The sequence below is a fragment of the Martes martes genome (assembly GCF_963455335.1).
Source record: "Martes martes genome assembly, chromosome: 1".
NCBI lineage: Eukaryota > Metazoa > Chordata > Mammalia > Carnivora > Mustelidae > Martes > Martes martes.
This window is the reverse complement of record NC_137888.1, coordinates 30,114,949-30,140,759: the sequence shown is the minus strand read 5'-3', so window position 1 is coordinate 30,140,759 and position 25,811 is coordinate 30,114,949. Positions and strand designations below refer to the sequence as shown.

Sequence of the window (25,811 nt, the reverse complement as noted above, 5' to 3'; positions counted from 1 at the left end):
TTGTCAGCGATATATGGGCAGATGGATACTTTTATTTTCCTCTTTAGGCCCATCCATTTTAAATTTCTGGGTTTTTTTCCTCCTATAAAAATGTGTTATCATACTTGTTAAAATGTTCTGAGTTATTGCCATTCACAGAATCAAACCACTTCAGAATTTAAAGGCACAGAAGCCATCCTATCCAACTTACACATTTTGTAGATATGGACTCTGATATTCAAGATACTATGTAAATTACTTAAAACAGCATGATGCATTTTGGCAGAGCTGGGATAAGATTGCTAATCTCCTAAATTCAACGTCACCTTGTAGGCCCCCCTTGCAATGACAAGTGATGAAGTACAACAACAGCAAAAGTCTATCAGAAGTGTATGTTAGGAAAACCCCCCGAGGGATTCGACATCATAGAAGGGATTCTAACCACAAACTGTCATGTGAAGGCAAGGATTTGTGTTAACATGGTCAGTTAAAGAACTTTCTCCTTTTTATATTTTGTTTACATTAAGGTAAGAATCTAGGTACTAGAAAGTGTGTCTCCAACAGTGAATATCCAATATACCCACCCGTGGCTTGATACAGTGACTATGTCTTGATAAGTCTTTGACTTGTCCTACAGTTTGGGCTACGGAAAAACATTGCTGGAGCCCTGATGCCTGTCTAGTGAATTCTTGAACATGCTTCACTTTGATGGATGGAACAAACCTGCTGCAGCTCCTGTGTTGGACAACACCCACGTGCCAATGACAGGTGGCACTCAGGCAGACCCTTTTGCTCTGCAGACTGGCACCTGGTCTTGGCTCTGCCTCGACACAACACAAGAACTGCCAGTTAACGGACATCTTTGACTTCAAGGCATTTCATATTCCGAGTGTGTCCCAGCTTGTTAGTTGACCACTGGCCAGAACCCAAATTGGATGCCAGTTCTTACATTGTTCCCGACCTGACATTCTCAACAGATGGGCCAATGTGGTCACAGGATGGGGCAACTTGCACTCCTCAACCTAAGCGGCAATTAGTTTTGTGTTAACAGAAACTATTAGCACCTATTTGATGAAAACACAGAGAAAGGACCATTTGGGCATCCCTCTAAAAGTTGCTAATTAATCCTGCTTGTAAACAAAATCTATATCTTCAACTTCCAACAAAGTAACTTTGACCTGGTCTGAATTTAACTTTTCAAAACACTAAGAGAATTTATGTGTGGCTTATGAAATTGGTCTAAAAATTACGCTTAACATTAATGCTACATGGTATTCCCACAAAGTTATTCGTAATACAGTGTTTCTAACTGATTATCTAAAATTTTATCTAAATAAAAAATTTGCAAGTGGGTCAAGTGCATAACAATTAATAATCACATAATTATGAAGCCCATTAGTTTAAAATACATATTTTAGGGGCGCCTGGATGGCTCAATGGGTTAAGCCTCTGCCTTCAGCTCAGGTCATGATCTCAAGGTCCTGGGTTTGAGCCCCGCATCGGGGGGTCTCTGCTCAGCAGGGAGCCTGCTTCCCCCTCTCTCTCTGCCTACCTCTCTGCCTATTTGAGATCTCTCTCCCTGTGTCAAATAAATAAAATCTTTTAAAAAATACATATTTTATGCTGGACATATTCTAAATCAAGTTCTGGCCCTAAAATGTATTAAGTGTGACTTTGGAAGAAAATTATTTAAGCTTCTATCTCCATATCCCTCAAATGGGGAGTCATATTTTTCTAGAACACTATTGAAAATAACATAATTAACATGCAGAAGTGTGTGACAAATAGCATGTTCTTCAAAAATACTTGTTTTTATTGTTTCAATAGTCTTCTTACAAAAGTGATGGTTTTCCTATTATGAGCTGACAAATGATAGAGTATAATGTGTGAAATCTGAAAAGTCCCAACCAAGATATCTTTTTGAACTGAGGCAATGATGAAATATCTGGGCCATGCACAGTCTTCCAGAAGTAGAAAAATTGGAGGTAACTCTCAGGCTAGGCAAACTGGCTAGCCAAATATGTAAATAAATCCATATGATTTTAAGAGCAAAAGTGACATTTATTGAATCAAAAGGATTTTATGTGTTTCTATAGAAATTGGCCAAAGAAAGAGTGTCCTAGAAATTGTATACTCTATATTTTTCACCTTCACTATATTTCCCTTATAGTTTTTATATAAGTAATAAATGCCAGCAATCAGCTGAATTTATAAAACTGGAGCACTTGTTATGTGTATCCATGGTACAGTATTTACAGTGCTTTGAATTAGTTATATCATTTTAATAACCCCTTGAGTTAGAATGGATGGCATAATTATTCACTCCATATGAATGAATCAAAGTGTAGGTTAGTCATTAGTCCCACTGCATTGCTGGTCCATTTCTTCAGGATGTAAAACACAGAGTTTAAATACCTTCTTCAAGGTCACACTCCTAGTTAGTGGTAGAGAAATATGTCAAACACCATTTCCAGAACATGGGAGTATAACTAAACAGATAAATGATTGAACAGTGTCAGAACAAGCCTAAAGTCTAACATCTCGGGCAATGGCCTCAACATTCTCCTTGCTATTTGTAGCTATATTAAAAGATCTCCCAGCAATTGTACATGTAGTTCTATTTTTTTTTTCTAGACAGAACGGCTAAGGCATCTGGATAGCTGAAAAATCATAGAGCATTCGTTTATACTTCTTTTTTATATTTCTAAACCTTAGGAACCAATCCACTTTTCAGATGTCATGTATCATGTGTTATATACAGTGCTTTTCTCCTGCTCTCAGTTCTTTTCCTTCTTTCAAAAAAAAAATTAATTGACCAATCTCGACCAGCCTACCTAATCAGCGTGGTTATTTATCAGGAGCCCAAATTACCACATGTCCTTGAAGCACACACTGTATGTGAAGAAGGCCTATCTCCTCAGCAGCAAGGCTGAGCACCTGTTCAGCATCTCTCCATCCCAGAAGCACATGTTCTAAACAATGGAGCTTCAAAACAATTAATATAAGAACATTTTCCAGGGCTAAGTGAAAAGAGCCACTTAGTGTAAAAATGCTACAAAAAAAAAAAAGGGAATTATAAGTGATTCTATTCAGTTTCTTTTCTTAAGGATTCATGTATTTATGTGAATCTCACATTTCACGGAACTAAGAACTCTAAAAAATCTCTCTTAAAATAGACTTGCACTTTAGAGAAAGGAATTTGTCAGTGGCTTCAAGAAAATTGATAGAATTTTGCACCATATATCTTGCGATTCTTAGTCTCAAGTCCCTTTTCTATTTTTATGAAATATTCATGAATTATATCCACTATGTGCAAGCCATCAACCGCATTTAAAATTTGCAGGCATACATAAGAATGTAAATGGCATATTTTATTTCCTTTTTGCTCTGACAAGCTATTATGAACATTCCTTTCTGTACTCTAGATCTTTATTAAGAAAGTTAGTGTCACTTTAGAATTGGTTTAGAAAATAAATAAAAATGAAATAGAAAAAATCATGGCACTAGCTATATGGTGATATAACAAAATTATATGAATGATGAAGTACATTAAATATCCTGTTTGCAATTCTTTAAAAGACTGCCAATAATTAACTGAAATACAATCTGTACTGACAGGCCCAGATAAGAAATTGCAATTAGATTCATCGCACTACTCCTTAACTAATTTCTGAGAAGGGATATTTTTATTCTCCTCACTACTATTCAATTGAACAGAATACTGTAGTGTTGGTGTATTTTAATTTAATTTTTATTTGTTTCATTGTAAATTGATTATATTGTTCCTTTCATATTAATATATGGTATTTTTCATAGAGCTTCAGGATATATATGTATATTATATATATGAATGTATTTTTATTTCGATATAAAAAATATGCACTATCCATATGGTAAGATGAAACATAGCCTAAGATGAATCATTGTCTTAGTATTATAAATACTGGCAACTTTTATCATATGAAACACTTTGTAGAAAGATGTGAGGAAGGCACTAGTCATCAAAAATAGTATTAATTAGCAAAAAGTTCTAGGTTTGCCTGAGAAAAAAGATGTGGTATCCAAGGAAGAAACTAGGATTACTTTAGTCCTGACTTTCTTTAATGTATTGTGTATGTAAATACTTTTCCACATTACCCAGTCTGGTTAACAAAAAACAAACAACCAAGAATAATATATTTATCTTGCTGAAAATGACTTTTTTTTAAACCGACTATCAGTGAGCATTTAAATATAGTAGGCACTTAATAAATGTAGGTGATTCCAAAAAGTGTACATTCTACCATTTAAATTACACTTTTAAAAAAAACCCTGTTTTTTAAAAAATAATCATTACAAATAATAAAATCTTTCCCCTCTTTCCCCTTACCTCCCCATCTTATTCCCTCTACCTATTTCATTTTCATATTGGTATGTAAAATTCTCGTCCATAATAGATGAGTCGATTTCCACTTATTTGAGCATACATATATGGAGCCCCTCTGGAAAAGATACTGATACTTGACATAGTCACAAATCAAAGCAGTGACTTCTTTTTTCTCCCTAAAACTTCCAGTTGTGAAACAGTAGCATCTTCAGAAGTTTCAGCAAACAATGAACATTTTGACAGGAGCATGTAATAAGGTGAACGCTCCTTCCTATTTTGTCCCTCTGTTATATGGAAAATAGCCAAATAGACAACTTTTCCCTGGTTGGGCATTAGGGTTATTGCTAGCCTTAGGAATTACTACTTTTCCCACCTCACCAAAACACTCATCTAATCAAAAAAATGTCTTTAATACAACTCGCCAAGGGTACATTTTAATTTTATTAAAGATAGTTACTGAGAAAGGTCAGCAGTTTAAAGGCTAAACCAAAGAAGGAGCTATATGAGTACTACTAAAAAAAATATTTTCACAGTAAAGATAAAAAAAAATACGCGCTTAATTCATCTCTGGTTCCTGAAAGTTTGGCACAGATATCTTCTTCTGTGTCGAAGGTTTAAATAGCTATCACAGCATCTCATAAATTTAAACTTGAATTGAAAAGCTTTTCTTGTCTCCAAAAGAAAAATAGTCACATATTACTTACATAGTAATTACAGGCTATGCAGCTGCCCTACAAAGCTTTACTATAAATGTGTTAAGCATGAACCACTACACAAACCTTATTCAAATTGCATTAAATGTTAAGCCAAAGAAATGTCATCCTCCACACCACTTCACACAATTGCCTACACAGGAACAATGGCCATCTCCCTAGTTGGAGACTTAAATAATGTAATAGAATCAATGTTGTTGATTTAGGCTACGGTTGGTTAAAAGTCATTACTGTTATTCCTCACCAAGTAAAGAGGTCTATTTCCCCCTCATTATGCATAAGTGAAGCTTATGCTAATGCATACAAATCTAAGAGTGAATAAGCTTCTTTGAAATACCATTTAAAGATTGAAAATTCAAGAAAGAGGACATGGCTTCTATCTTGACAAAAATATTGACCTCAATTTCTATACTGCACTGATCCTCACTTTAAGCCTTTCTAACGTAAAATTTAAAGCTTACACAGCATTTCCATTTGCTTAATACGTTAAAAATATTTAGCTGGTCACACAAAGTGCAGTCGTAATATCATGCCAGTAGTAGAAAAATAAAGAGGCCAGAAACCTATGACAATGTTTTAAGTTAATGGAGGTAAGATTTCTCGAAATTTCAACCTTGTCTTAAGAGTCCTTTCCATCATCCGTTCTAAACCTGTAATATTCATACTGTTCTTTTGTTTTTATTATTTGCAATCTGAAGCAAATGAATTTTGTGAGATTGGAGAATATTGTAGCAACTAGAGGTGTCAGGCTTATGATCTAACGCCTAAAGAAATCTGGGAACAAATCAAACTGGGCTTGATTAAGTTTTATTTTACCTTAATTCAAAGACATAGACCCATTAAAATGCAACACACTTGTTCAACTTCCCATTTCTGAAACATTTGTGTACTGGATCTTGTTTAATAATTAAAAATGGCAGGATCATGAGGGATGTTCTATGGATATCATGTAACTCCTGATATGATGTGACAAAAGGGCATTCTCTGTGGCTTTCTTCCCTAACACTCCACAAATCCAATCTCATTGTGAGAAAACATGATACAAATTCAAGTTTGGGGAACGTTCTGTAGGCTACCTGGCCAGTACCCCTTAAGACTGTCAAGGTCATAAAAACAATGAAAGATGGAGGACCTGTCATACTAAACTAAGGAAACATGAAAAGTAAATGCAATATTCTATAATATCCCAACTAAATACCCTAGATTGGATCCTGGAGCAGAAGGAAGACATTAATGGAAAAGCTGGTGAAATCAAAAGAATACATGAACTTTAATCATTATACATTAGCGTTTGTTCATTAAGAATGGCAAATGTTTAGGGACGCCTGGGTGGCTCAGTTGGTTAAGAGGCTGCCTTCGGCTCAGGTCATGATCCCAGCGTCCTGGGATCGAGTCCCACATTGGGCTCCTTGCTCGGTGGGGAGCCTGCTTCTCCCCCTGCCTCTGCCTACCACTCTGTCTGCCTGTGCTCGCTCGCTCTCTCTCTAACAAATAAATAAATTAAAAAAAAAAAAAAAAGAATGGCAAATGTTTCATCATAATGTAAGATGTTAACAAGAGGGGAAACTGAGTATCAGGTATATGGGAATTCTCTGTACTATCTTTGTAATTTTTCTATAAAGCCAAAAATATTCCAAATTAAGGTTGATTGTTTGTTTTTAAAAAATGGACAAAGCTGGGGCACCTGGGGGGCTCAGTAGGCTAAGCATCTGCCTTCTGCTCAGGTTATGATCCCCGGGTCCTGGGATGGAGCCAGCCTCTGGCTCCCTGCTCAGCAGGGAGTCTGCTTCTACCGCTCTCTCTGCCACTCCCCCTGCTCTGCTCTCTCTCTCTCTCTGTGTCTCTCAAATAATTAAATAAAATCTTTTTAAAAATTGACAAGGCTTTTTACTCCCAGTAATTTGAAATTAGCCTTCATCTATACTATGCCAAATTTTACTATATAATTCATCTCTCAAGTTCATATCAACATTTTAAAATTACACATTAAGTGCTCTCAAACTTGAGGATAATTATTGACTATACATGGAGGATAGACACTAATAACTCCACTCCATAAACTCTTCTTGCTTTTTAACCTGTTTCTCTACTGAGAAGACTTGAGGAATCTCACATTCACAAAATCCCACAACACTCCTTCAAAACAAGGTGTCTAACAGCAAAGTGACAAAGGAAACAGAGAGATGACTTTCCCCATTATTTAATCTGAAAAACTAACCAAATTAAAAGTTTCACTTGTTTTATTCCTATAGCAAAGAACCTCTCACTGACTCTTTCTAATGTTTGGTCCATTTCAGACCAGTGTTTTTGATGATACAATTTTAGAAAATATAGTATCAGAGGCTTAACGATAAATAAACCAAGGTTTTTTAAATGAAGGGATACATTCGGTTAAGTATCCATAGCAGTTGCTGGTGAGAGCAGAAAAAAGGTACCTGATGTCTGTGAAAGCATGTTTAATTTCAGTCAGTTGAATGAAACCTAATTTCTTTTTTTTAGAAAAAAAATCACAAAAAACACAGGATGTGAAATTTTATGCAGATGATGATTGTAGTAGGAGCGATGGCTATAGTTTCAGAAGGTAAGACTAGGGGAAAGACGAAACAAATCTTAAATCCCAGGTTCCTGGCATGGAGAGCCCTATGTAGGGCTCCCTGCTCAGCGGGGAGCCTGTTTCTGCCCCTCCCCCTGCTCATGCTCTGTGTGTGTGTGTGTGTGTGTGTGTGTGTATTAAATAAATAAATAAAATCTTAAAAAAAAAAAGCTAGACTTGCTCATTAGAAAAAACACTTGAAAACACTTGAATGATTCATTTGGTCGTAAAGGGCAAGGTCTTAGAAAGATTTTAGACAAGCAAAAAGTTAAATATTTTTGTAAAAGGATGACAAGCAGTTTTGGACTTCCCCGAGAGAGTTGAATGGCTGGGTTTGGGGTTGGGTAATAGGAAGCATAGAAAAAAGAGGGAGGAAAAGATCTCCATGAGGAGATGGAGACCGAGAAAGTGGCAGGCAGTCCCTAAGTGACAAATTCCCTGTGTGGATAGTGATGTCAAGTATTCACTGCCTTTTCACTATTGTGTTGCACAAAACTTGTGCTTCACTCCAGACCTTAGAGTCAGCTACACGCAGCAGCCTTTGCTTAGTGAGGCTCTGGACAACCAAGGAAGGCAGGCGGTATCCAGCGGGCGGAGAAGTCTCACAGTAGCAGAGCAGTCGTTGGAGGCAATTAGGCTAGGTAGTCAAGAGTTCACCAGGAGCAGAATGGCAGACCTGGAATGGGCCACTTCAGCATCACTGATAGTTGGGGACAGTAGGTAGAGTGGCGACCGGGCATTTATGTGAAAATTCGATGAAGGAGTGACAGTAAAAGCCTGGAGGACTTTGGCATATTATTAAACAGCAGCTACGTGGCTCACATATGTAAAAACCATATGTGTGGAAATAATACACTGAGCTATAAGAGTGTTCGGTGGTACGACCGGGATGTCTTTTTCTTCCTAATTGTTCGATGGTCATCTAACAATTTTCCATGCGTATGATGTTCTTACCTTCCTCTTGGCAAGTCGGCATCATCCTTTTTCCATCGCACAGTTGGTTGAGGATCTCCCTGGACCTGACAACGGAATTCTACAGCTTCTTCCTCCAGCACCACCTGGTTAATTGGCCTCCTGAGAAATGTGGGTCGTTCTTAGGAAAGAAAGAAAAAAAAAAAAAGAAGCAACAATGGTAAAACGAAATGAATGTTGTGCATATTTTAAGTATGTTATAGAAAAAATGTAACTCTGTATCTCAAATATATCTTGATTAGACCTTATGAATCCAATGTAATTGAATAAAATAAAATATTTTGGAATACAGAGGTAGCTCTGGTTTATATGGAACACTATACAGTCTTTTGGAAAATATTAAATTGATTTTTCAATGAAATCCTGAGCCAAATCATGTAAATCCTGTCATAAAAAATCTGAACACTGAATTCCACAGAAAGAAGGAAAAAGATAAAAAATGATCACTTGAATCTATCACAACGGCTGAATGGGAAAGTTAAAAGTTAACACCAATGGAAAATATCAAAAAGGAAACTAATCTTAATTCTCCATCAAGAATGCTAATGTTAACCAGAGTTAAAATAAAAACTTAAAAAGGAAAAAAAGAATTCTAGAGAAAACAAACAAAAACGTTGTGCTCTCACACATCAGTGTCATCTAAATTTTCCCAGAAAGGCTATCATTTCACAAGGACCCCAAATTTCCATGAATGTTTTCACTTCGTGTATGAAAATCTCTCTTCCTGATTTTTTTCTTAAATAAAAAAGCTGTCAATCTGATTTTTTCTCAAGTCAAAAACACTGATATTATTAATTATTTTGAACTATTTACCATCATATATAATATTCTGGGACCACTTCCAATTATCATCTTAGTGTTTCAGATTTTTTCTTTACCTAACTTTTATGTTTATTTTTCTAGTAGTCTGTTTTCATTCTCCTCTCCTTTATTTTTGTTGTTGTTACTTTGCACCTATCCTCCTTACTCTGCATTTCAGTACCCCTCTACATAAGGCTAGGAAGACAATCAATCCCTGTCCATAAAAATATTACCACCTAACAGAAATATAAAACACGGTCATTTTATGGATTTCTAAGCACTGTAAGTTCTTATCTAGTTTCTTCCCTTTTTGACAATGTCTGATATAGGAAACACTACCATTTAAGTATTTATTAGCACATGTCTCCAAATCATAGATAGTCCAATAGTGCTACTTACTGAAGTAGAAAGAGAAGTCAGGGAAAAGAAAGATGAAATCCATTGGGAATTGACATAGTTTATCTGGCCATATGGCCATATTTAGTCACTTAAGACTTTAGTTTCAAACCCAATTTAAAAATGTCAAACAAATCGCAACAAAACTAAAACATATTTAGCAAGAAACCTTTAAAGAAAATAAGTCACTTCAAATAGCATATATTAAGAGTATAGGAAGGAAGTATATAATTTTATTGTCTAAATAAAGATCTGTATTTATAAAATAAATGTGTAAGTTGCAAGAGACATATTGTATTGCAGTGAAGTCAACAATCATTGGCATTCAGAAGGAAGACAACTCCAACTCTCCCCAGTAAAGCCGACAGTACGGATCAACATTTTCTCTAAAAGAGCAACCTGCATATGCTTACGTATCTGCACTCTGAGACCTCAAAATCCCAAGCTGTGAAACAGGCAAACTGAACTTTTCATGGAGTGCTTTCTTAAACACAGAATTTAGAAATAACCCATAAAAACTTGGAAGGAAAAAAAAAGGTTGCTCCTAAAGACTTTAGGTAGTCAGAATCAATTAGCAGCTAGAGCCCCCTCCCTCAAAGACAGCAGAACAAATCTGCATGTTGGATGGGATGATTTACTATCATCCTTTTTTTAAAAAAGATTTTATTTGTTTATTTGAAAGAAAGAGAGGAGAGCACGAGTCGGGGAGGAGCAGAGGGAAAGGGACAGGCAGACTCTGCACTGAGCATGGAGACTGTCTCGGGGCTCCATTCCACAACCCCAAGATCATGACCTGAGACAAATTCAAGAGTGGGTTCCTCAACTGACTGAGTCACCCAGGTGTCCCGATTTAGCATTATCCTTTTGAACCCTGGATACTCTGTGCTCCAAAAAACTATTTTAGCAGTGGCCGGTTGACATTGAGCCGTTGTTTGTAGCAGCAAATAGGCAACAGGGTAAGTACAGTATCCCTGTGTGAGTGCTTGGAATGCTAACAGCACAAGTGAATCATGAGCACAGAAAGCAGGATTAACTTTTTCTATCCCATCACTCGGGGACGTTCATCCAATTCATCTAAAAGTTGCAATGACCCAATGTTAAAAGAGAGCTAAGCCACTGTTAATATGGCTTGAGGTTGAGAAATCATGTGTCAGTAGACTCTTCCTGCCCACTCTGATTCTAATGGGTGTGTTGTGCTGCAACCTAGTGTATGGAGAGAAGTCATTCTCCTTATCCGCTCTTTCATTTAGCACATGTTAACTCGGCTTTTCCTATGGCAGACTTTGAGCTTGGTTGCTGGTGAACAGCTTGGTTTCATCAGGGAGATGAAGCTAGTTAGACAGATGAAACTAGTTAGGGAATGACGAGACCATGAAGGGTCTTATAGGCCATGTCAAGGAATATGAGCTCTGCCCTGGGAGTGCAAGAGAGCTGCTGAAGGATTTTAAATAAAGAAGCAACATTTTTAATAACATGCAGAAAAGACTGTGTTGGCAGGTCTGTGGAAGAAGAACTGGAAGAGAAACGTGAAGTAGTGAATTAGGTCAAATGGTTTTTGTAAGAAATTATTTCAGCTTTCGACTGATATAGTGGTTCTATGGATATGGAAAAGGGGACAGAATGAAGAGATAACAGAACTGAGTGATCAGTCAGATGTGAAGGTTGAAGAAGAAAAGTCTAGAAAGATCCTCATTTCTATTTAGCAAATTGGAACAGATTGGCAGGTAGAGTATGGTTATGGGGTGTGTGTGTCTGTGTATGTGTGTGTGTGCATAGATCCTTTCATCACAAAAATATGGTAGATATGAGAAAAATGAACACCTTATCCTTATCCTTATGCCATTGTGGTCAGGTTTCTGGGGCCCCTGGGTGGCTTAGTCGTTAAGCTCCTGCCTTTGGTTCAGGTCATGATCCCAGGGACCTAGGACCAAGTCCCACATTGGGCTCCCTGCTCAGCAGGAAGCCTGCTTCTTCCTCTCCCACTCCCCCTGCTTGTGTTCCCTCTCTTGCTGTGTCTCTGTCAAATAAATAAATCTTAAAAAAAAAAAAAAAGAAGAAGAAGATAAAGGAGGCTGCTTACATATTAGAAGGGAAAAAGAAAAAATATGATTATATCTGTAGATATTGAAAAGCTCTTGGATTTAAAAAATGAATAAAAAAGGAATCAAAACTTCTTAAGCATGGGGAAGATATTTTCTCAGAAATCAAATGCAAAACTTTAAAAAAATAATATGCTAAAAACATGCCTACTAAAACCAGAAATAAGATGGTCATGGCAACATTAATGATCAACAAAAAAAAGAAAGAAAATGTGAATATTGGAGAAAAGAATAATTTTGATAATTGATAACTGCAACAAAAAAAGAAGAACTACATAGGATCATTGTAGCAACACTGGGAGTATTGGAAAATGGGTGCTTTTAAGAAAAATTGTGGCAGATTCATATGTTGCTAAACTAGTAGGTCATTAGAATGATAAAGTTTTCTCTCTCTGTCATCTATGTAACAGAAAATTTTCATGACATGATACTAACTACAAAGTAAATTCTATAACAGTACGTGGGACTAGTTCCATTAAAACACACATGAATATTTTTGTATGCTTCCTTTAAGATGCTACTTGTCACATGAATGTAATTAATCCAAAGGGTAAACTTTACATTAGATTTGTTACAAAACCAGAGTTACTAAAAGCAAAGTTGTTTCTTCATCCTCGGGACACTGTCAGGATCCTTGAGGGTTTTTTGGCTATCCTATGTGTTCTAAGCCCCACTGTTTTGTATGGAGACACGTGGAAGCACCTAATTTATAATTTCAAGAAGAAGGAAGATATAGGATCCCCTGCTGCTGTTCTGATGAACTCAGCAGGGGTGGCCAACTTCGCAATGAACTTTCACTATTCCCTTCTGCCCTCAAGCAGAGTCTAGTTGCCTAGCAACTAGATAACCATAGGGGAGTATGTGGTATAGAATTTTTGGAAGCCTAACATTGGCTCATGAGGGAAAATGTAATTCAATTGTTAGGAAAGAAAAAAAAAGACAATGCAAAGAATAAGCCAGATAAAAGTCATTTGCACATATAGGGCACATCAAGTTGTGTTTCATACTTGAGTATCTTCAGTTGTACCTTTCAACAAAGTGACATAGACATTTACTAATACATTAGAGTCTGGTCACAACTTTTAAAGTATTATTCTGGGAATTTCCACAGCACCCATTATAGTAATTATCTCTAAATTGTATTATTCATTATTCCAATTGTTTTCTGCTAATTATACTAAATTCACCTTCTACCTCAACTTTAACTGCCTACAAAAAACAGTACATTAAAAACTGTAGGTTTACCTACATTTATTTAAACAGAAATATGTTTTTTAGTAAGAATTATTTTCCAGTTTCCTTAACTAGACTTTATTTCCAGAACATATGAGAACTAGAAATATGAATATTAAAGACCAAAGAAGTTGTCCAGGTAGAAAACATATTTTTGAAGGCTTTGCCACTGCAGTGACTACTGTTATCATGAGCCAAACATAAAGCCATGCCCCTTTCAGACACAATTTGCAAAAATTACAAGGAAATGTCTTGGGGTTTGCTGTTTTGTGTCCAAATCATCTGCAAATAAATGCAAAGTTATAAGCGTTAGAAAGTAAGTTGATAAGTAATCATATTCAGTACTCATTAATGCCCATGGGGGAAGATTTGCACAATTAAATATAGGTGAAAACATCTTGAACTACTAAATCATGAGCAAACTTAATTTTGAGGCATGTAAAATAAGGTCACTGATTTTTCCACGTTACCACCTTATGTCTGATCACATATTGAAAACCAGGGGGAGAAATCTCAAGGGCTGTTTTCTGACTGCTTATCAATTAGATCAGAGTCCCTCTGAATGGCCTGATCCCTAATTATATAGCCATTGAGTGATCGGAGGCAATGTCTTTGCCAATGCAATTAACATTTTTTTAAATGTGAGATTAACTGGATTTGAATCACCTGCATAACTTGCTTACAGGGTTAATCTCTCTTGAGACATTAGTGTTGTTTGGCAGTGTGGTACTATGTAAAGTACAGCTTTCGAGTAGTCAGGTCAATTTAATCTCAAATTGGCATTCTGGAAAATCCAACTCTGTAGGGCTGTAATAACATCAAATGCCAAGTCTCACTATAGTCGTGTCAATAATGTTCTGAAAACAAAATGTTCACTTTCATACAAAATACGGTAAGTCTGAAATGCGGTTGCATAATCTCTCTTAAGTTTCTTATTTACATAGGACAATGAGGGAAATTAAATCCCCAGTGAACAAATTTCCGTTTTCAACTGCAGGCAGTCCTTGACTCTGGTGATAAAATTGGCAATGGCTGTGTCATGACAGCTATTACTGGGATCATCTTAACGATGTTTTAAAAAAACTTTGTTTGACATTACCAAAGTGGTGTTGTAGCAGTAATCATGGAGGTAGAGTCCTTTAAGTCCCATACGACCACAGCTATGCAATAAAGGACAGTAGAGCTGACCAGTGCTTGTAAACTTTATCTTTAACTTCAGCTGACTCAGAAGCACTCGCCACCTTATGGTGTCTATTAAAACGGGAAGTCAGATGGCTAGCCTTAGTATGTCTCTTTTTATTTAATCGGGCAGGCATGAGGGGATGGGGTTATGATAGCCACTGAATGTGAATCACTGTGCCCTTCCAAAACAGACTAGATGATAATGATCAGTCTGTCTGAATGTGATTAAATAAATCCTGGGTGCATTAATTTCTTTTCTTGCCAAGAATTTTCTTTGTCTGAGAGAAATCATCCTGTGAAGCAAAGACAAACGTAGGTAAATGTTTTTTGGAGGAGAAAATGCTTCTCTCACCATAGTTTCATGCTCTTGCTGATAACGTAATGCAAAAGGTTCGCCAGGAGCAGGGCGTATGTCTACTCATCTTATTACTTTATTAAACACTTAAACAGGGCTTGGCACATAGGAGGTGCTCAGTAGAATTTTGTTAAATGAGAGAATGAACAAGAAATATTTTGCTGTTCTAACGTTTGCAAGTAAATAGTATTTAAAAGAACTATATTGTTCTCAATAATTATCTTAATTTTAATGATGCATCAAATTTGGAATTCTTACATGAAGGCCACAGGTTATCCATAAAACTTAGACATTTCCTAAGGTTTGGTACCAAGATCTCTTCTCACACAGCTTTGTCTCCCAGTATCTCAACTACACTCAGGCCACCACTGCCTATAATCTTTCGTCTAATAACTGGAAATCAACATCACCAGCTCCATCCTCTGTATTCATCTCCAATGAAATGGCTACTTCCCAATTTGATTACCCTACCCTGAAAGCCATCAACTGACAGAGAGATTCCAATAGTCTTTTTGGTGAACAGCAGTTAAATATGAATGAACAACAATAGATCACTGGCCATTTGAAGAAAGCCTCCAGTGTTAAAGATACAATAATGTAGGGAAGGGGTTAGGGAGTAAGTCAGAAGAAATAAAAGCAGGAAGCATCACAAGAAAATTATATTTGAAAAAAGGATTAGTAAGATCCTAAGATGCAAAAGAATTTAACCTATCCATGAAACAAGAATAGAATATAATAAATAAGGAAGAATGAAAGAAAAAAAAGACCTGGAGGTTTAACATCAAATTAACAAATACATGACTTACATATAAACTGAATAAAAAAGATGTGAGAGTGTAACTCCCTTAATTATTTAGAGAGTTTTTAGATTACAATTGCTCATCAGCAAATAAATGAAAAAAGTGCCAAGCGAAGGCATAGTATTAAAACATTTCGGAACACTGGAATAAAGATAGAGTACTAGAACCAGAAAGAGAAAAAAGAAAGAAAGAGAAAACTGATCACATAGGAGTCAGAAGCTCAGTAGACTTCTCAGCGCAACAATAGAAGCTGAATGATTTTGAAGTGGTGATTTTAATATTCTGACCAACGTTTTTTTAAACTAGAATTTTATAACCAGCCAAAGTATCAATTAAGTTTCAGAAAGAATACATGCATTTTGCCCTGAATTTTGCTCTAAGCTGTAGTCAGATAGAAGGCAGGAGAGAAACGCTCTTCTGATACAGGACTTACAGAAACAAAGGCAGAGTGCAGGAGACAGAATCTGGCATGAGAGGAAAAAGGGAGATAAATATCCATCAGCATGAGCTTCTGGAGGAGATCTAAAGTAGCCCAGTCAGATTGGCAGGAGGTCTGAGGTCTCCAGGAAGGCTGTACAAAGGGGGACTTAATAGCTAAGTAGAATTTAGAGGATTTTAAACATTCTGTTAGAGATTTCAAGAACTCATGACAGATGTAGATGAACACCCATAAAATAATGCATAAGACTACAGAATAAGGACATATTTAGTAACATGGGAATAAATCTCAGAAGAAAAAGACAACACAGGCTTGTCGAAATGCTCAAAGATGAGGAATATGTGCATGCGTGTGTGTGTGTGTGTGTGTGTGTGTGTGTATTGGAAGGAGGGGTGGGGCTAGACATTTCCACATTTCATTTTCAGTTTAGTAACACTTCTAATGTCTATTAGAAGTGCAACATATGAAATCTTTTTTTCATGGATTACTTTGATAAGCATTTAAAAATCATTTAGGGGACCAGGCACCTGGGTGGCTCAGTCGGTTAACCATCTGCCTGAGGCTCAGGTCATGATCTCAGGGTTCTGGGATCAAGTCCTGCATCAGGCTCTCCACTCACCAGAAAGCCAGCTTCTGCCTCTCACTCTCCTCTGTGCGCTTTCTCTCTCAAATAAATAAATAGAAATCTTTAAAAAATAAAAATAAATAAAAAATAAAAAATCTTTTCAAGGGCACCTGGGTGGCTCAATGGGTTAAGTGTCTGACTTCGGCTCAGGTCATGATTTGATTTCATGACCGGCACTCAGTGGGGAGTTGGCTTGTCCCTCTGCCTCTCCACCTTCCTCATGCTCCCTCTCCTTCCCAAGTAAATAAATAAAATCTTTAAAAAATGAATAAATAAAAAATCATTTTAAAAAATTGTTATTTTTAACTGACACTTAAATTTTGGATAACAGACAGCCCAAACTTACCTATAATTAGAAATTTAATTATACATCTAGTTTCTCTGACTGCAGGACATTTAGAAGTTAATTAACATATGTAAAGTGTTAGGGAGTATTCTTTATGGAGGCATCTGGAGTGTCTCTTGGATTTTAGTGTCCATTAACACTGTGATGCCTAATTCTTAATTTTAGATTTGGTACTGCCCCCTTAACTAAGCTGTTAAGTATGGCCAACAAATATTAAAGAACTAATAGGAAAAATGATGCATGGCGAATGGCAGAATAACAATTTGAAAATGAAGTTACACTGATCATGTCTTTGTCTAAATAAGAGATCTTTAAAATATAAGCTGCAATTTTCACACTAAAAAAAAAAAACCTTGTAAGTTCAAGCCTACTTACTAAAGAATCCAAATACTTGCCATAGGCTTTTGTATTAACCAAGATCTACTGTAACTCCTTTTGCTAGTTTTTCTTGTCATTTATAAGTGAATTATATATATTTTTAAAGATTTTATTTATTTATTTGCCAGAGAGAATGAGCACAGGCAGGGGCAGAGGGAGAAGCAGGCTCCCTGCCGAGCAAGGAGCCTGATGTGGGACTCGATCCCAGGATGCTGGGATCATGACCTGAGCCAAAGGCAGCCGCTTAACCAACTGAGCCACCCAGGCGTCCCATGAATTATATTTTTTGAACAATTAATACTATCAGTTACTTTTTTCTGTATAACATATTTTAATTTTCTGTAAAAATTTTCTGTAGCTAAAGAGGGGTTACAGTAGCCAAATTTTTTAAAGGAGAATTGCTGTTACTTGAGAATAAAATTGAGAGTGGGGGAGGGGTAAAGTGTAACCAGTTATAGGTTTATAAACCCTAGGTCAGAAATAATAATATCTAACAATGATGAAATGTAAAGAAGTTTATTAGAAAACATGTACTGGACAGAAAAGCACCGAAATAACATAAGGAAGTCTCCACTATTCATAGCACACTAGTTCTTTTATCTCGGAAATGAGCAAAGTACAGAAGGGATATTTCTCATGCAATCCTGGTCATGTCCTTGAACTGGAAAATCACTACTATTTTTATCTTTTATTTCTGAATATGGATGTTGTTTTCTTATCAGTAATGGAAATTTTTGAGTTTTTTTCCTCCAACTTAATATTGTACTTAGAACCCCTTGGGTCAGTTCTGACTAGTTTACACCATCAGATAAATGTTCTCAGCTTCTTAAATCAATTCTTCCAGAGGTATGGCCACTAGACATATTAATCTTTTTGGTTTAGAGCTATTTTCAAAATAATTTAGAAATTCCACTGTAAGTCCCACCATATTTAAGGATCTCCTGTAGTTCTTGTCCCACCTTTAGGGAACATAGGGTGAATATTTCATAACACAGTCACGTTTTGGTAAGGCTGATTGCTTGGGTAATGACATTAAACTCTTTCAATTTCCTTCTGAAAGCAGTATGTACTGTTATAATGCAACATTTTTCTGTTCCAAAGCTTGTGGGCAGTTACAGAAAAATAGTAATGAGTGTTTCTTTAAATAGAACAGCTGCACTTGTGGGTTTTCAATGCTAATGTTCAGCGACCACTAATTTCATATCTTACCAGGCAAAACTGTATTTTATTCATTATGGAGCGAAACACATTTTGAGACTCTTAAGGCTGACTGCATGAAATTTAAGGGCAAACTGATACTTGTCTGAGCTCTGCAGGACAGAAATTTACGTGCATACTTTGAACAATTTTATTTTTACTACTCAATTCCTTTAATGAACTATGGGATTTCTCTGGGTTCTGTCATTTGGGACTTCAAGCTGCTTAGTATCCATAAGGAATATTACCAGAGATTACTCGGTACTTAGAGTGATTGGAAAGAGAGGATTGCACTCGAGTCCATATTCACAAAGCACATCTTAATGCTCTAAATGTGATGAAAATCATAATATGGCTCTTTGGCGTCGTGGCACTCCTGTTACACCACGGGATGGCACATCTCAAACTGCAAAAGAAATTTCTTTCAGAAAGCGTGCAGGATTCTGAAGCTACCCTCAAACATGCTCTGCAGTCAGGACCAGCAATAAAATCTTACCATAATTGATAGAACTGGAAGATTATTTTGCCGGCACAAAAAAATTATTTAAAAATCACACTTATCTGTTGTGTTAAAAAAAAAAAAATCACAAAATATGGGGCGCCTGGGTGGCTCAGTTGGTTGGGCATCTGACTCTTGATTTCTGCTCAGCTCATCATCTCAGGGCCATGAGATTGAGCCCCGTGTTGGGCTCCACACTCAGCATGGAGTCTGCTGGTCTGTTGGAGATTCTCTCTTCCTCTGCCCATTCCCCCGCTCACATTCTCATGCTTTCTGTCTCAAAAGTAAGTAAGTAAGTAAGTAAATAAATAAATAAATGAGTCTTTTTAAAAAATCATATATCAACAATAGTTAAATCTTTTAAGATAGAGATAGATACACATATGTGTGTGTATGTATATATGTATGTGTGTTTGTGTGTATTCATACATAGACTTAAATGAGACTTCAATGACTTCTAAAGGAATGTTTCATTTTCCAATATCATTAGGAAATTTTAAGATTTTCCTAATTTTCTGTCACTTCATTTCTCTTTCAGTTTTCCACAGCTGCCCTATAGTATTTTCCTTTTTTGTTTACTCTGCTATTTTTGTAATCCTCTGTTCTCTCCTTCCTAGTGCTTTCTCCATAATTTCTCTGATACAGATCTAATCAAGATATGTGGGGGGGAGTTTTGTTTGTTTTTCTGAAGGAGGTACCACGCCCAGTCTGGAGCACAAAGCGGGACTTCAACTCCTCCCTTCGAGACCAGAGCTGATACCAAGAGTCTGTCGCTCAACTAGTTGCCACCGAAGCACCTTCACGTGTAATCGAGTTTTAGTTCATTAATCATGTTACTCCAGTAGAGTCCCTGGGTTCTTAAATCTAAAGAAACATGAATATAATAGCCATGAACTAGGGAAGCTGAAGGGACTCCATTTTACAACGTTTCCATCTCGGCTGTTTTTCTGGGAGGCCCCATTTACTCATGTTCCATGTGTTCCAAAAGAAGCTCTGTTCCCACTTCAAGGGGGTAGCAAGAAAGTTAATCATTCTCTGAGTTTTTGTCTTGGATCCCAAACACCTGTTAACACCTAAGAAAACCTGATCCCAAAATGTTCCAGGACGTTAGCTTCAAACTAAGCGTGGCTGATGCTGGCATCAATACCCCTACCCTCGGTAATTTATGGAGTAACACCTATTGTTCACCCAGGACTTGCCCGTGATTGACCCTACCCTGGACTCCTGGAGGAATACATACCCCAGACTCTTTTCTTTCTTTCTTTCTTTTTTTAAGATTTTATTTATTCATTTGACAGAGATCACAAGTAGGCAGAGAGGCAGGCAGAGAGAGGGGGGTCGGGGAGCAGGCTTCCTGCTGAGCAGAGAGTCTGTTGCGGGGCTCGATCCCAAGACCCTGGGATCATGACCTCAGCCGAAGGCAGAGGCTTAACCCACTGAGCCACCCAGGCGCCCCTACCCCAGATTCTTTTCTAATATTAACCCCTAGCTATAAGCAACAACAGAAATCATTCTTTCCAAGTCTCCCAGACACTTCGTCTGCTATTCTGTCTGTCACTCACACTATATAATAAACTCTATTTTCACTTTCTCTGGCTCACGTTTGATTTCTATCCTGAGTGAAGCCAAGGACCCTCTTGACTGGTCCTGTGGGATCTTCCCCTGGGTTCTTGGACCCAGCCTGCCTACATCAGCAAGACAGTTTATTTGTTTGTTTGTTCTAATTTTGATTACAAAATTTATGTATTATTTATGTATTTATGTATGTGTGTGCATATGTAGCTAGCTAATTTTTTAAATCAAAGCTACACTGTAAATATTTCTATTTGAAAAATTTTAAAGTAGAAAGCAAGTGAAATATGTTTGCACTGCACTAATAAAAAAGAAGAAAACCAAAAAAAGTACCCTCTGTCTTGCACATAAAAGATACTTGATAAGTACATCACAGTGAATAAATTTTAGACAGATATAATATCTCAAACAGAATTTGAGAAAGATCAAGTTTTTGCATTCTGATGAAAGGCAAATCCTATAAATATATATGAATAAAGTAAATGAATTATTGCTTCAAAAGTTCTATTTTTCTTCAGATGAAAGATTTCATCTGAAGAAAGACAGAACCAGAAAACAAGGCAAATCTAGTCCTTCATTACTCACCATAAGTCGTAAGTACCTGTCCCTATACAACTTGGTGTTTAGTATCAACGAATATAATAAACATCAAAGGAAAAGTATATATAAATAGCAATTTAGAATTGAAAGAGAGTTTTACCAAAGACAGTCAGCTCCGCTGGATCACTGTCTCTTTCTCCCACCATATTGGTGCCAACACAGGTATACATCCCTGCATCACTTTTCCGGGTATTGGAGATCATCAGTTTTCCACCACGGATCTGTTAAAATTAAAAAAAAAAAAAAAAAGAAAGAAAGAAAAGAAAAGAAAAAAGAGAAAAGAGAAAAGAGGGAGGGGGTAAAAAGAAAAGAAAAAAAAAAGAAAGGAAAAGAGAGAAAGAAAATGGAAAGTAAAATAAACAGCAAAGAGAAGGTGACTAATAAATAATTTTGAATATTTAAGCAGAACATGTTTTTCCTAAAGGAAATAGCTCAGTGTCTAAGACACAAAACTTTCTCCCTATTTTGGAACCTGCGTGCATTTTTTTCTTCTCTTTATTTCTCCCTCAAGATAAGCCTTCATATTCCCTTTCTAGAAAATGCTTTTGGGCATTCTTTTTCTTTTTTGTCTGGGTCTGGTCCTATTTTTTGTGAATGCTTCTACCAAATCCTAATGGTTGGTCTTTACTCTGAAGTAGGTGGAATGAATTGCTATTGATATTTGTTATCAGAAAGAAGCACTAGATAGCCACTTTTGGTAATATAATGAAATCCAACAGACACCAAGGGATTCAACAAGCCATTTATTGACTACCTCTATGGGCTGGGCAGTGTTCTAAATGCTTGAGATTCAGGGGGAAACCAAATAATAATAAACCTTTGCCTTCATGGAGCTTAAATTTCAATTGTTAGCATTAATTATCTATGTCTTACCTTGACTGTATGTATGAGATAATTTCTGAAGAGGAGGGCAGGTTGGATAAAAATAAATATATATTTTTTAAATGATGAGAGTACAAGTTGGTATAAATCATTGACTTCTAATAGGTGCTTCCTAATTGTTTCCTAAATGAGAAGCATTTATTGACCAAATAAACCAATGTCATATGTTAAAATGTCTATTTGTTAAAGAGGATATTGAAGCAGAATTAGATTTTCAGTATGTGTATCATCTCATGGCTTCTTTTCCAATTTTTTTCTTTGTGCAATTTGACAATCTTAATATCACAATGACTGAATGTTTTTCAAGAGAAGAACATGCTGGTTTCCTCTGTTAACTTTTATCTCACAGGCAAACAAAACCCATGTAGGTATGTTTTCAATGGATATATTTCATGCTCTGATACTTGTAATGTCACAGAAAGGGACTTTCAATTTTATTTTTACATGGGAAGAAAAGACTGTCAACTTGTTCTTAATTATGTTTAGTGGAGTATAATAAATTGTATGTTATAAAAATGGCCATGGAGGCCATTTTTCCTCCCCCTGAAGCTGAGTTTGGCAATATGACTTGATTTGACCAATGAAGCTACAGCAATGTTTCAGTAGATGAAAAGTGTTCTCAAATTGAGACTTGTCTTTCCTTGCTATAGCTGGAATCCTGAGACCATGATGGGAACCAGTCTGATCTGGCCTGCTGGAAAATTAGAGGCCATGAGAAGAACCAAGATGCCCAGAGGAGTATAAGTCAATGGCCAGACATGTAAGGTTACCCTAGATCATCCAGCTGCCAGCACGTCTTTTAACCAGGCCACAGAAGCATGAGAAAAGCAAGCGAAGATCAGCCAAGCTGGCCCAGAATAAAGAATTGTCATCTTACCCACAAAATCATAGTCTAAATAAAATGGTTATTATAAGTTGCTGTATTTTGTGGTGGTTTCTTATAAAGCGAAAATTAAATGATGCAAACATGAACTAGAACCCCTTGTACAGTGATTTTACTATCACCAGGAGCATATTTCCATGCTTGGTATCCAAGCACAGACCACGGAGAACCAAATTCTCCCTGGCAATGTGGATCCTCATGGTGTCAAGAGTTCAAGCCAGAATCACGTGAATATATGTTGTGATCTCTTACACGGTCTATCTGGTTCTATGTTATGATACAACCATGATGCAAATATTAAAAAAACTTCATTTATAAGATACTTTCAAAGATTATAGATACCAGTCTACATGGACTTTTTCTAGAAATGGCACATTTGTTCAGTTAAAATATTTTAAGTAAAGTACATTTATTCTCAATAATTGCACTAAATATAAAAATTATATTAAGAATAGCATCCGAAATTGAAGCGTTATCTACTATTTCAGTGAACTGGTTCCCATAAGCATCACAAACAAAGGTTGCGTGGGTCATCTAAAAATATAAAATAATATGACATTCCCCTTCTCTATCTCTTTACAATGTTCTAGTGTCTCGTTTTGATATTAATCAAGTGATGAACATAATCATCAATTTTCCTTGAAAGCAGACTATTGTTCTACAAGAGCTAAGTGGCAGAACCAAAAAAGCTATGTTTATTTTGATTTTACTTTATACCTCTTAAACTTAAATGAATTCAAGTATAAAATTTTAGTTATAAATATTTGAAATTTGAAAACTGGAAAAGGTGCTTGAAATACCCATTACCTCACATTACTTTCTCTTATAATTTTGAAAATAGTGCCAAAAGAAATGTTCTAGTTAATATGGCTTAGGGCCATCATTTACCCTTTATCACTCACATGATACCACATGATCAAAAGATGCATTTGAGATGTTAAGAGCTTTGTCATCTTTGTACTGCAAAGATATATACACATGCATTTCCACATTCATATATATTTACATATTCATATCTTTTCATATTCAGATTGGTACAATTATTAATGTATCATCTACACTTGATTTCTATAATTTGTGTCTCTTTGAAGCCTCATCCTAAAGTTTCAGTTCTCGGTTATTCTTTTTCAGTCCTTTCAACGCAGTGTAAGTGGTAATTAGCATTCAGTGCAGGTCTACAATTTTATTAGCAATAAAATATATCCATTTGAATACTTGATAGTCAATCTCTGTAGGCGTTAATTTTAATTTAACTCACACTTATTCTTTCTTCCTTGTCATCAATTCGAACTTTGTCTTTCTTCCAGTAGATTGTGGGTTCTGGGTGTCCCCTGGGAGGTTGGCACTCCAAGATGGCAGGCTCTCCAGCTGCTACTACAACATCTGTGGGATTTTGCCGGAAGTCATCTCGTAGCACTAAAGAAAAACAATGGTAGTGAAAGAAAACTCAATGAGTACATCATTGTTGATGAGTACATCAACAGTTACAATCAGTAACTGTAGCTTTCTCTCGCAAAAGGTAACTTCACACTTCGGGTTTTGCTTTGTCCTAATCGTAATTAAATATTTCCTGAGAAACATAGCCGTGCCCCTCATAAAACATTCTAGAGCCAGCCTAAATGTTCAACAGGGAAATGGCTGATCGTAGGATCATGCATCTTTGCTACAAAATCTGATTTAAAAAATAAGAAAAGTCTACGGAAAATAAGAAAGACTCATGATACAGTTTTGAGATTTAATACTCAAGGTACAAAATTGTTTATGCAACAAGACCCCGTTTTCTGTAAAGAAAAAGCACATGTACATACATATCTAATAAAGACACTAAACCGTCAAGTTATACTTAAAACCCCAAAACAAGTCATGCGCGCATGGTCTGTGAGCACGTATGCGTGTCAGTCTGGGAGAGGAAATGGGGTGAACACTTTTTGAGAATGCCCTTTCTCGTGACATGAATAGAGACAAGATCCACACTGTTTTCATGACACTTCAGAAGACGGACTCATTGTTCACCCTGCAACGCACTAGCACCCACATACACAGGGCTACATTTTCATTCTCCGTGCATCTCCACCTGCCGAGCGGCATCTGGGCAGCGTGACATTCAGAGCGGAGATATCCCTTATAGCGGCTTGGCCACTCTGAATTTCCCGTCCTTTCATTAGGAGAACAGCAGGTTGGACCTCCATTGTAACCTCCGAAAATCTGGCATGCCTGGCTCTCCAAATGTCACCTATCTGTGTGTGCTTTGCTTTGGCTGGCAAGATGAAAAGCCCGGAGAAATGACTTGGCCCTATCAGATTGCAGAATGTTGGATTTCTTTAGCAAATAAACTATGTTAGGTGAAACCTTCAAAAAAGTAGTTGAGACGGGACCTATACCATATACCTCAACTGCCTCTGCTTTTTCTAACCACCTTGACTTTCCTATTCCTTTGTATTCCAACACTGACAGCTTTATTTCCTAAGCATGTTGAAGGGAAAACACACATATGCGCGCACACACACACACACACACACACACACACACACACAAACATAGGCACATACAGTGTCTTATATCTATGTCTATCCATAAATTGGTAAAGCTGTTTGAGATCGAAATTAGGTAGCTTCTGCTGGCTTGTTATGAATCATCTGGTACAAATGTGGATTGGGTCACACACCAACTGCCTTTAGTGTCCTATAATGAGACCTACTTCCGCACTCTGCTCCTTTGTTGGGCAAAGTCTCTAGGTTAATTGTCATTCTCCAAATAAATAACAATTCCCTGGCCTGAAAATAGCTCCAGAGAGACAACTGAGGGACTTTTAGGGCTTTTCTTCTGTTGTCTCTTGCAACACATCCTTTAACAGGGGTTTCCATCTTAATGAAGTCACGGCCTTTACAAGATTAGAGAACC

The 25,811-nt window shown here is 36.7% G+C and overlaps 1 protein-coding gene across 1 annotated transcript in view; it reads right to left on the bottom strand.

Annotated features, from left to right (window-relative positions):
• ROBO2 (roundabout guidance receptor 2) overlaps nt 1-25,811 on the bottom strand; it is a 584,467-nt gene that overhangs the window by 150,333 nt on the left and 408,323 nt on the right. Inside the window, exons 3-5 of the mRNA XM_080815165.1 lie at nt 24,169-24,326; nt 21,246-21,366; nt 8,606-8,744 (exon numbers count right to left, since the gene is read on the bottom strand). Coding sequence (XP_080671291.1) covers nt 8,606-8,744; nt 21,246-21,366; nt 24,169-24,326 — 418 coding nt within the window. The remainder of the gene's footprint in view (nt 1-8,605; nt 8,745-21,245; nt 21,367-24,168; nt 24,327-25,811) is intronic.